At 51.5% G+C, this 12,460-nt stretch overlaps 2 protein-coding genes across 2 annotated transcripts; both read right to left on the reverse strand.

Moving 5' to 3' along the window:
- Positions 1-1,277: 1,277 nt before the first annotated feature.
- J4E82_007865 (uncharacterized protein) lies at positions 1,278-2,840 on the reverse strand (the record flags this gene model as incomplete). The annotated part of the gene is made up of 4 exons (XM_051734106.1): positions 1,278-1,361; positions 1,469-2,206; positions 2,259-2,336; positions 2,727-2,840. The coding sequence occupies 4 exons, from the start codon at positions 2,838-2,840 to the stop codon at positions 1,278-1,280; spliced, it is 1,014 nt and encodes a 337-aa protein (XP_051586163.1).
- Positions 2,841-11,789: 8,949 nt separating this feature from the next.
- Positions 11,790-12,359, reverse strand: J4E82_007866 (uncharacterized protein; the record flags this gene model as incomplete). Its single annotated transcript, XM_051734107.1, has 2 exons — positions 11,790-11,987; positions 12,171-12,359. 2 exons carry the CDS (start codon positions 12,357-12,359, stop codon positions 11,790-11,792), a joined length of 387 nt encoding a protein of 128 aa, XP_051586164.1.
- Between the last annotated feature and the right edge of the window lie 101 nt (positions 12,360-12,460).

Raw genomic sequence — 12,460 nt, forward strand, 5'->3', positions numbered from 1 at the left:
GCGACAGGTGTAATCCCTTACAGGCCGGGCCGCTCCATGGCATCCTTGCTGGGAATGAGTTTAGAACATGGTCCTTGGTTTTCGGGAGAGTTAGTGTGGCGAGTTCCGCAGGCGAACCCTGGCTCTGATCCCCCAATGATGTGCAGTGTTTCCCGTCAAGCTGTGAGGGGTCAATCCTAGAAGAAGATCGTAGCAAGGGTCTAATGCAACTTCTGACCGGACAGTGGAGCCTTCCAACAATAAAAGCCGGTTATCAATACCAAAAGCTAAGTGGAGCAGAGAAAGCGTTAGTGATAGTGGCGTCCCAGCTGTTTGACCTTGCAAGTTTGGCGAGACCAACTGATTGAGGTCGGTGGAGAACTGCTGTGTTGAGATTCGATATCACGAAACATGTCATGGCTCAACTTGTTCAGACATGTTGCCGGGGCCGTCACTTACCGAGAGCACGAACCTCGACCAAACGGCTACTGTAGCCTCTCAAGCAATACCGTTGTGTGTCATGTTTTAACTCTGGGGTTTGAAACACCGGAGCTGTCGATGGCGTTTCGAGCATGGACACTAGGTTGGGGTTCATGGAGACCAGGGGGATGTACGAACAAATTTCCGCATTTGGCCTTGCGTGCGTTATGAGACCGAATCTGGCCGTTTACTACGAGCGCAGCATTGGAGAGCGCGCTAAACATTCGATAGTTTGGTGGGCTGGATCATGATTACAGATATAGCGCCACTCACCAGTGGTGGGTTTCACCATGATTGTGACCTGGAAAGTCTCTTTCTGTGATTGCGTATCTTTAGTAAACTTTGTGCAGACAACAGGATAACGGTGAAAGATTTCATCATGGATGATATGAGAAGATCGCAATGTGATTAGACTATGTCGTAAACAATCTTGGAGGCCAAAGCCTATCGAGAAACGCAGTTGCAGTTCCCAAATGCTGCAGTCTTAGCGCAATGAATCCCCAAACTCCATTTTCCCAAAACGCTGATGTATGCTCCGTTTTGGGTCCCAGGGTATTCGACTGAAGGAAAAGTACGAGGTCGCTCGTGCGACCAGTGGATATTATGGCATCCGAAGATGCCCGCAAAACGTCAAGACTAAGCCAGCCAATCAAAGAATGAAAGTACCCAAAGGACTGCGGCCCCACCAGAACGCCGATGGCGGAAAGGGTAGCAGTTAATGTGCATGATCAATCTCGTCATCACGACGTCCGAATGGAACATTCCGGTGGGCTTGTGAAGGTAGCACTTTTGGACGATCCCCGTTACACTGAGGGACACTATGTTTCGGGACCATTGGCCTCGCGTTCCCGTTGTTCCTTTTGTGGAGCACGACGACGAGCGTTGATAAACCAGTTGGATACCTATTGTGGGTCAGCATGCTGTGGTCTAAGAGTGACACTGAAGGACAGGAGTGGCAGATGTAGTGAGGGTGTCAAAATGACCGTTCTTGCTAAGACGCATCACGTACCTGGTTGAGACTCAGCCCAGTTCTGTTGCAGAGTTCCATCTTCTGGTCTTCTGTGGGATATGGTGATGTTCGGTTGGCGGCAAACCAGTCTTTCAGGAGGTTCGTGGCCTCTTTCGGCAGGTTGCCTCGGCGCTTCCTGTTGAATGCGTTGTGATCAAGGCCAACATGCTGTTGGAAGCGAATGTCGCTGTAAGATGTGTCATAGCCTTGATATCCGGCCCGAGTGAAGTAAGAATCGTTAGGTCGGTCGTATCCGCCATAGACAGCTGCTGGAGACTCATGGTAGTAGCTATGACGTGGCTCGTACATGGAGCCTTGCTGAACCATGGATTGCTGGAAAGGACTTTGTCCGATAGGTTGCGCGTAGGAAATGTGGCCTTGGGGAGCTGAGGGTGACTGGTGTCGCATGTGTGGGTTCGAAGGCATCGACTGCTGTTGTGGTGGCACATACGAGTGACTTTGGCGGTGATGCATGCCGGATCCTACAGGCTGCACTGGATGCTGCTGAAGGATGTGGGGCGAGTAGCCAGCAAGGGCTGGATCAATAGCACTGCTCGTGCGACGGACCTGCACTACAGGTGGCTCGTAGATGTCGCCGAGTGTATCGACGCGTCTTCGCTTGCTCTCAGACCAAGCTACATCGTCAAACTGGGGTTGCACATGGGGAGAGCTTTCAACCGAGTCATTCCGACGCTGGGGAGTCCGTGGTGGTGTGGTAGTCCGTGTAGTGTGGAGGAACTGGAAAAGTCAATCAAGCGATACAGAGACAATAAGCTGCAAGCCAACATACCTCGGAGAAGGAAGGGAGTTTGCCAGGAAAGTTTTGCTCGCCTGGTTGAATAGGTGGAGAGCTGCGCATGTGGTGGTTCTGTGATTCTGTCAGAGTTGTGCTCGAGGTTACAGAAGGTCGTAATTCGTCGCGGTTGTCGACTGCATCGGCTGGAGTGATCATGCGCAAGCCGAAGTCAGGTAGCATCGCCGGACCTCGGGAAAGCGATCGGGGACGAGTGGGTAAAGAACATGAGCGTGGGGGATTTGGTGAACGGGGGTGATCGACGAATCCGCCCGCTGATATGAACGGGGGGTGGGTAGGGGGGTGATGGGAAGATGCATAAGCCGAGGGCTCGGACGCTCTTGCCCTCAAGGGTACGTTCTGTGCATCTCTGCGGAAGGGATCACAGAGTGCAGGCTCGAGGAAACTTGGAGGGGAAGGAGCGGATGTTACAAAAGAGGAAGGAGATTCTTGTTCTTGACTTACCGCAGCGACCATGTTAGCCAGCGGCCGTTCGGCAGAATGCGAGGAGTTCATCTTGCGCGAGTGCAGCGGTTCACAGTGGCGGTGCGGAATATCTTGGAGAGTAAGATATTCCATGTGTTCAACGGCAACACTGCTTAAATACTCTGCAGAAGGGACGCGTTAGCGAATAATCACTCTAGTATCAGCGTCGCCATGGTGAGTGGATGGGCTGCTTCGCTCGCCCATAGTTACTGACAGCTTGGTACCAGTCTTTGGCTGGCACCGTCGAATGCCATCGACACGAGCGGGGTCCCATAGGATGTTGGCTCAGTTGTGTGGTATTACTCACCCAGGTATTATGGTAGTGATGTCAAAATTAACTCGAAAAGGCAACCCAAGGGTCCGATGCAGGACCACTGAACCAAGAATTATATATCGCAGATATATGAGTGGTGAGGCGATGGGGGGTATTAGTTTTGGGGAGGGAGTCGGGGACAAGTGGTGACGATTGAGCCGGCGCAAGCACTCAGCGATTCGCAAGAAGGTAGTTGGGGTCGTGATGACGGGTCCGAGGTGTTTAAGAAGCAGAAGCACCGTGAGCGAAGGAGGCGTTTCTAGACTAGGAGGGACTGCAACGGGCCGTACATCAAGCATGCCCTGCGATCTTGCAGCAGTAGAAAGCGCGTCAGGGGTGATGCTGGTAGGGTCCAATGAAGGACAGACAGGCGTGTTTAGCACCACGTCTGTGTTAACTTGACAGGTGAGAGTTAAAGTTTGGTCTATATTCTCCGAGCGTGACTATGCAGGCTCTGGCCGGACGTAGGCCGAGCGTAGGAAACAAGAGACGCTCAAGCTACGCCGCAGGTTTCGAGGCACAAGCCGGTGCTGGAGTCGCGCCATCTGCTGCAGACGCCATCGAGCGTCGCCGGTGTCCCCACTACTCGCATCGTCGCAGATCTCGCTGTTTCTGACTCGGCGCAGGTAGGCGCAGGGGTGCCGAATGCCTTTCGCCCATTTTGTCGCACCCTGCCTGTCGATTACCTCATCTGCGCTCCCACACACTGGATGCCGCAGCAACCTCACAACGTTCCATTACGGCGGCGGCAGCAGGCGACGCTCACGCATTGGCCGACGTACAAGTCATGGTCTGGCGCCTCGCTGATTGCCCGCAACCACAAGTAGTAGTTCATCGACATCAGCCTCGCTATAGGTTGCTACCACTTTCCCCAGTATCAAGCCTTGCGCCCACGAGCAAAATAGGATGGTGGTAATTGCTTCGAGGCTAGCACCTTGCGCAGTCTACTAACTCTACTAACTCTACTAACTCTACTTGCTGCTGGCCCTGACTTGAACTCTACCGGGAGCCGATGGCACGGTACCCTTATGTTTGTTTTTGCCGGAGATATCTGAATCGACAGAACCAGCACAGCATCCATGAGCGTCGCTGCGAGGTAAGTGGGGCAGGTGCAGCAGCATTGAGGTCATGAACGCGGGTTGCACGTCTGTCGAGAGCGGAGTGTAATCCGACGTTAAGAGGTCTGTCGTGCACACCAGAGCCACGCTGACGGCGTGTATGTCATCCAGCACAAGGTACGATACCCGGCAGACAGCTGCCGCAGGACAGAACCAGGCTGGTGGCTGGCTTGGGTGGGCACTTGTGCCACGGAGTTTTTCCAGCATCCAGGGGCGGGAGGCCTTGGTGTCGTGACGGGGCACAGAAGCAGCTAGTGCTGCAGCGATGAGCTTTAGGAAGGGAGAGGGAGGCGTTCGTCTGGTGGGACAAGAATAGCAGCTAGAGCGACGACGTAGGAGAGCGGGAGATGATGCACGGCGTTCAATGCTCGGCCAGGTGCCAGGCACGACTAATTGGGGAGCCGTAGTCTGCAGACCCTGAATCAGTTGGCGAGTAGCGCATCGACAGTGCTAACGAAACATTTGATGCGTGCTGGCAAGGCAATATGCTTCTAGAGCCGTCAGTGACCATCGGCTTCAGACGAAAAGGCAGATCGAGATGACAGTCCCTGGCAATGGCAGTAGGCTGTCACGGTGGAGAGCCCCTTGGAGCGCGGGCGGATGACAGATGTCAGGCTCATGCAGACGACTGATGGTGGCATCTACGGAAGAGGTGCGACCTGGCCTGCGCCGCCATGATTGGCACAGGGATAGCTGGCACCTTCCCGCTCTCGGGGTCGCGCCTGCCCGATTTGCTGATCGCTTCCCGCTAGCCGGTGATCAGACCTCGCCCTCGCTCGACTTTCAACACCCGCCGTCTCGCGTGCCGGAACGCTGCCGTCGAAACTGAGACCTTCTCCACGCTGCCATTGTTTGGCCCTCATTGTCCTGCAACTGGACGCGACACTATGGCAAACTCTGCGCCGCCCTAACCTGCGTCTATCGAAATCTACGAAACCTTGTCGCGCGCCGCTATGGCAACCATTGCCCGTCGTGTTTCGCGCTTCCAAATTGACCTCGACGCCATCAAGTCTTTAATTTCGACTTTTGTGCCTCGACATCTCCTCCGGTACGCGCATGCCGAAAGACGGCCAAATTGCAGCGTTGCTCTTATGCTTCGGCGCCACACCGAGAAAGCACCATCCGTGTAAGCTGTTTGCATAGATGCGTCGTTTGTCTTGACCGCTAGTCGGCTCGTGTCCCCGCTCCCACCACCTTGGCTGCTGTCCAAAATCATCATCCCGGTTGAGCTCAAGGGTGAACCTCTGGCTCGGGTTTGCAGTCGTTATCGACCCCCTAGAATGGCAACCACGAGCCCAGCATTTGTTCCAGGAACACTCACACAAGCCCCGCTACCACAGCGGGCGTCCATCGCCGTAGCCCATGGCTACACAGCAGCAGTTGACCGCCTGACAGTCCGTCAACTCTGCTCCAGACGGCCGCCCTTCGTTGTCGTGTCGCCCACCGATTGTGTCATGATCCAAGGGGCTGTCAAACTGCTGCAGTGTACCACCACTCCAACACTAACAGCTAGTACAGGACGCCTTTCGATCCGAGTCAACAGTCTCTTCAAACATGCCCTACATTGACTTCCATGTCTGCATTTTATGTGGAGATGGCGCCGCAATTCCTTGCCGGCGATCATTCGTACCCAGGGAGCCCTTGCGTTGCAATGCACGGCTTGGTGTCCTTGAAATGCAGTTGAGTTCGATGGCGTCGTTGTACGAGACGGAAGCCACGAGCGCCATTCGCTGCAAGAACAGACCTCCAACCCGGTTTCCAAATACCAAACGTACACTGAACCTCGATCTTTGCATCTTTCGCGCCACAATTCACGATCAGAGCAGGCTATAATATAACATCGTTCTAGTGGTTGTCTGGAGCTTCATGTATGAGGTTATGGCTGACACTTCTGGGTTCTGGAAGCCATAAGACCTACTCCATATTTGGAGAGATGTGTCTCAATCCCTAAAGAAGATGCCTCGTTCGACATCATGTGCTCGTTATCTTGTTGGTCTACTACACCGCCTGTCTCGATGCGTACCGCACGATTGGCGGTTGACATGTATCTGGGCTGATCTGGTTCGAACGACCCCGACGGAAGAAAGAGATTAGAGCACAGTAACATAACGATAACTAACAAGCGGGCGGGTAGTGTTCGTGACACATGCACAGGGCTCGCCCCCCATCATGGAGCTGGTCTTGTGTCCAGAACTACGGATGCTCCATTGCCATACCAGCAAATACTGTACATGAAGGCCATGTATCAACCGCCCGTATGGTTATGCAAAAGACCTGATTCAGAAAGAGGGGTCTGCATGTACAATTGCACAACACATGGTGGCGTACAGGCGTCCCATGCCCCACTATTTCTTCCGGTATACTAGTTTTCTGCCCAGCAGACTGATCGTTCACCTTGAACAAACACTGCATGTTCATTTACCCGGTATCTGGGATTCTCCCATCAGAGCTGCATAGGTGCAGTGGCATGGGAAGCCGCCTTCAAGCAAACGTTATGGCATGTCCATTGATTACAGTCGTTGGCCAATATTTTACGTCTCATACATAGCTGCACCTGCTTAAGGACTAGAAACTAGAAGGACATCCGACCCAAGAATCACTCTATTGGCTCTGCTAGAACAGGCGCTGATTCTTTTCCAGGAAGCGAGCATGCTTCCCGTAAATCATTAAGGGTTCGAAGGTTTTACTATCACACCTCCCGCATTTCTGCAGCCATGCCCTATGGTCAGATCGACGCTAACTGTACGAGAGAACGATTCAGAGAGCAAGCGCTCTAGAGTGAGCTGAAAGTCATGCGGAAGCTAGAAGCCTTAAGGTTGCTGATCGTCGATTTGAGAAGTCTTATAGATGCAATCTAAGATGGTGTACTCAAGCCGTCATGGCACATAGCTACTATGCTACCAGAAGACAAGCGCGCGATTCCGCCAGCCTGCATCTCTTGGAGCATTGACCTATGGCAAACTGCTGTGACTTCCATCATCACAATATACTTTCCACGCCTCAGCGAATCGGTATTGCTCCGCCAGTTCGGAGGGAGCATAGCGCTCATTCGCTCGTGGCCTACAGGTGTGGTGCTAACCGGGGATGGCTACGGCTAGGGCGCGTCATTGAGATCCCATATGCGCGACCCACTAGTATCAGATACTATCGGAAACCCACAGACCTGGACGAGAGATCTGGTAGATCGAGCCCTATAATCTCGCTCCAACGTGCACTAGGTATACCACCAGAGCCAATATCAGTATCTACATGCGACTGACGACTCATCGTCAACCAAACCACACACTCTGCACTAAGAATTTTGCGTGTGAGCAAATACAGAAGTGTTTTCATGCAAACGAAGGCCTAAATTTTTGTTGGGCAGGATGTCACACCGGCTTGCGTCCGCACTCCATCTGTAACCACTAAATCTCTTACCCACTCGCTGTGAATTTGTCACTTCACGCATATTGAGTCGCCAGTGTCGTAGAGCATTTGAAAAACTTTCGATTGCACGTTGACGTCTGAGCGCGATGTCATTTTCAGTTTGTCATTTCTCGGCAGCTGACACCTGCTAGTTGACATTGGTTCCTGCATATGACTAAGCAGCAGGAGCCGAAGATCGTCCGCTCAGCCACCATCGACCCTTTCCTGCCATTTATGATCCGCACTCCAGCCGCAGCCAATATTCGAAATTACAGGGGTCTGTGATCAGTCGCTACGACTTGCCTCAGCTGCAAAGCTAGCGCAGAATTCTTTCACGGTCTTTGGCATGCGACGCAGGACTGATCGAAGACTTCATCACGAGAATGACATATTACGGACATCCGTCCAGATGGGTCTTCTACTTCCCGCCTGCTAATGCTGCCAAGCGAAATGGACTCGGAGAACATCGCTCGAGGGCATCTCCACGGATGTGCATACGAAAGAGAAACCGGAACTGCTAAGATCTCTTGGCGCGGGAACAAGAACATAACGCCGATCTAGTCGTCGGTTACCCTCAGCCGCAGCCAGTTTTGTTGATCACGATCGTCTGCCTCCACAAAGAGCGACCCACAGAAGTCGTTGTTGACAACTCGGCAGGCTCAGCCACACAGTCGCTAATACAACTGCGGCATCTGTTGCGCGGTACCTTGACGGCTTGACCAAGGATCAAGGACCGGGCGAGATTTCGCTGCAGGCATTGGCAGACTGGTTTCGCGAGAGAAGCCAACCAGAGTGACAAGTCAAACGAGCCAACAATAATAGTCAGCTGCGCGCGACCATCGTGACAGCACACCTGCATCTGTCGTCTGTCTCCACTGTCACCGTCCGGTGAACAGCACGCTTGCAATCATTCAAGTGCAAGCTCCAGGGGCATGTCATGTCACTAATATCCCTTACACTCCAGGCCTGGCCAGCCTCAAGGCCCCGGCTCGGCAGGGATGATCGGTACCGCCCCGTCTCGTAGCCAGATTACATGCAGTGGCTTGAACGCTTGCACGTGGCTGGTTCGGAAGACCTTCACGGGCTCGGAATGATGGGATGGCGGGAGATGGTGTACTGTACTTAGCACAGGGTTCCGACCGACTCCGTTTCGGGGCATTTTCACATCATGGTACGTCAGATGTGTCGAAACAAATCACTAGGTGCTCTAACGCCAACCTTAATGGTAGCCAGGCCCTACCTCTTTTGGTCACAAGGTAGCTTCCCAGCTACCCTCAAACATCTCGAACAACGACAATCGCTGCAGAGGACTGAAGTTATCGTCGGTTCTTAATTACAGTACACAGTTGACAACGCACCCTGGTCATCCAGGATTGAAAATAAAGTCAATCAACAGTGACGAGCATACACACTATCTAGAACCATATGACGTCAAACCTTGGATACGAGAACGAAACCATGACCTTCATCTAGAGGAAGATCCCATCCAGCGCAACGTCCCCCGCTGTCACTGTCAACGGGTCCCGGAGTTGTCGCCTACCGTGATTCGATCGGTATCAGTAATCCCATCGTGCGCCTCTCGCATGCCGGAGAAAACGCGTAAAACACCGGGCTGTGCAAAAGGCGCTCGACGCTCCGGCGCACGTCATTCGTGCCCCTCACCCACCGGATCCCACCAACCCACATTGCCACTATTCGGCCAACAGCGTTACTTACAGCCTGCCAGAGCGGAGTTGCGCGACATACGACAAGGTTCCGAGATGCGACTTCTTTTGCTGTTCTTTTCTTTTCCCGTACCGTTTGCAGTGCAGATCAAAGTCTGTAACTTCATTCTTCTGGGTTAGGTAAACTCTGCCAAGTTCTGCGGAGACATCTCCGTGTCACCCTTATAAGGAAACGACTACTCTTTCTGCTTTGGTATACGGATGCAAGTGGTATATATGCGTCTTGGCGAGTATGGCCGGGGGAGGGTGTGTTGGTCTGACTGTCAAGTCGAGACGCCCCTTATTTCCTTCCTTTTTCCAACGTTATGTGACAATCTCTGGGGAGGCTTCTCCGGGGTTGTGGGAATGGAGGACGTTGGCTCGATCTAGATCATATAGACCTTGGTTGTCACTAGTTTTGGTGATGAGAAGAATGTTTGTGGAATAAGGCTCAACCTTATAGGCGGGTACCGCGTCCGCGTACCTGCCACCAGGACGACGGCGTGGTGAAAGATGTAGCTTAGCGCACTGCATGTGATATAGAGATGCTATATCGATTCCTTGGTGATTAACCCGCTAGAAGGGGATGGCACTCAGTGACTACGGGCCTTCTTTCGTGGCTGAGGCTCGATGTCCCATTTTGGACATCTCTTTCAGTAGCGTCATGTTGCTTTTCGTTAGCTACCATGAGGATCACGATTGCTGCATCACTTACGCGAGCATTTGGCCATATGAGTTGTGCCAAAGTTTCGATCTCGCACTCGTCACCGCAAAGGCAATCGTATGAATTGCCCTAGCCACGAGCTTTGGCTCGATTGGTAGGATGTATGAACTCCCTCGATAGGCATCTGCTTTAAGCGAAATATGATCATGCTTCCAGTGTAGCATGAAGGGGCTTGTGTGAAGACACGAAGCCCTGGATCACCGCGTGGTTGTGGATGTATGTGCGAAATGCTATGGAAATGTGTGTGAAGGGATGTCGTACAGGAACTCAGTGGTGTCAATGACTGCTACCTCACTGCGTTTAGTATTCAATGGTAGTTCCTCGACACTCTCTTCAACCTCTTTCTCGTGGATCTCTTTTCATACTATACACTCTTCAACACTACGTAGCCAATAACACTCTCCGGTTCAGCATCCGCAATCTGCATCTTTATATTTCTTGAGTAGCAGGTCCGCTTCGAGCTATCTGGAGTACTACCACCCCCATGACCTTTGACGTAAGTGCTTTCGCGGGTTGATGCGAAGACGTATGTGAAGCACTCCGACGCTCATGTCGTCAATGATATGACTATTCTCATAACACCCATCAAGAGCCGCATCTCTAGATTAAAGAGCAGTGTGTTGAGCCAGAGTGTATTCTGTTAATAGACCGAAAATTTGCCGGAGAAAGTTGCGCCTACTGTGTTTCTCCAAAATCAATAATCGGAACTAAATTACTAATCGAGAGTGCCATGAACACTTCATTATATAACCTGAACTGGCCAAAATCCGGCTTGCTACCAAAATTCCAATCAACGGCTGAGTGGTCTTGGATCAGATTGTCTTGGCTGTCTTTTTCCCTTTCGACTGGTTTCTACAACTCAGAATGAAATGATTCAGGTGTTATTCTCACGGAGTCCGTGAAAATCCTCAAACGTTCATTATTGCTTATAAGGCAGTGAAAATTTGATCGGATACCAGACCCAGAGTATTGACACCAATCGAGAACATCTCAAATGTTTGTACCTCTTCATGTTATTGACGGATGTCTGGACGGATGTCTGGACGAATGTCCATCTCGAGATCTCGACCGATGGATGAAACCGAAACAGAATTAAGAGACAGTCTCCGTTCTGAAGGAGGAATGAAACATTGTCCAGTCACTGCGGAAATCATGGCTGGTCTGTCATAGCCATTCTTCCAAGGCTTTTCGATTTCGACTATGTATTACGACAATCCTGATTGAGCCCTTTCCGCAACAAAATGGCCAAGCGATGCTTCATCGTAGTAGAACCTTTTCCTTGAGAATTCCTAGCTAGCAACCACTCTTCTCACTGATCCCAAAGAATGCTTCGACATTATTCCAAAGTGTCAATGACTGCGTCTATTCATGGCGTAGTCTGGCTGAAAACTCACTACGCACGCCAATTTGTGTGATGGGAGATAGGCCCGGAAAGAAACGACAGCGGTATGTATGGCGTGATATATGACTGGGTATATTGGCCGATATCGGTAGGGGTTAGGTCCAAATTACAGCAATCATCGGCTTTCCAGGATTTGCAATCCATCGACTGATGCCCAAATATCCGCGTTGTAGAGAGTAAATTGTTGATAATGGCTTGAAGAGGTCGTTAGCGAAGTTGTGTATCAATGACTCTCTGAATAAACAGGCTCAAGAATTCTGTTCACTTTGCTTAGTTGCACTCATCTCCTACGATCCAAAAGTCACGTTCGGCAGCAAAGGCTAAATTCGATTTCTTTACATTTCTTCAACTCGACGTGACGAGGGGTATTTTCCAGTCTAAGCGTCAGTTCCCTTGTACATATCGCCAACACTGGTCTCCGTCTTTACAGCGTCTTCATGGTAATGCGCACCCGCGCTCGTGACAGTCGTGTCCAACTCTTCCAGGCGCCTCAGATCCATGGGTGCGGCCAACAAAGGAATCACGTACGGGTCGAAAGTCTTCCAGTATGGGTTGTTCAGGTGGTATTGTTGAGACTGCAAAGACTATTAGTAAGTTCCACTGTCCTTTGCCATTTCTTCAATAGCATATCTGAGGTCTAGTGATTCCCAGAATCAAAGTGCACGCGAAACCCCTCTCTTGCAGTCTCGTAGCGGCACCAGTCATCAGTCGCAACCAGTCTCCAATGAGCTCAAAACTAAGGAGATGATATAACTCACAGATTCCTTCAGATACCGCTCAACGATAGTGAACTTCCTCTTATCGACAGTGTCCTGCATAACAAACCAGCTCAATGTCTCCTTGTCCTTGCTGTACACCTGGCTAGCCTCGACAAGCTTAGCGCTCAGCTTGTTAATGCTTTCTTGGTCTTCCTTGGCGAGCAGGTGAACGACGATTGTGTAAACCATTTTGATTGCTTTATTTCTGTCTCTTTTGTCTCGAGTTTTATTGGTGTGTTGACGATTGATCAAGCTTCTTCGGCTCGTTTAGCAGAGGAAGTTCGCGTATG

Source organism: Alternaria postmessia (assembly GCF_024291825.1).
Source record: "Alternaria postmessia strain BMP 2775 chromosome Unknown scaffold_57, whole genome shotgun sequence".
Classification (NCBI taxonomy): domain Eukaryota; kingdom Fungi; phylum Ascomycota; class Dothideomycetes; order Pleosporales; family Pleosporaceae; genus Alternaria; species Alternaria postmessia.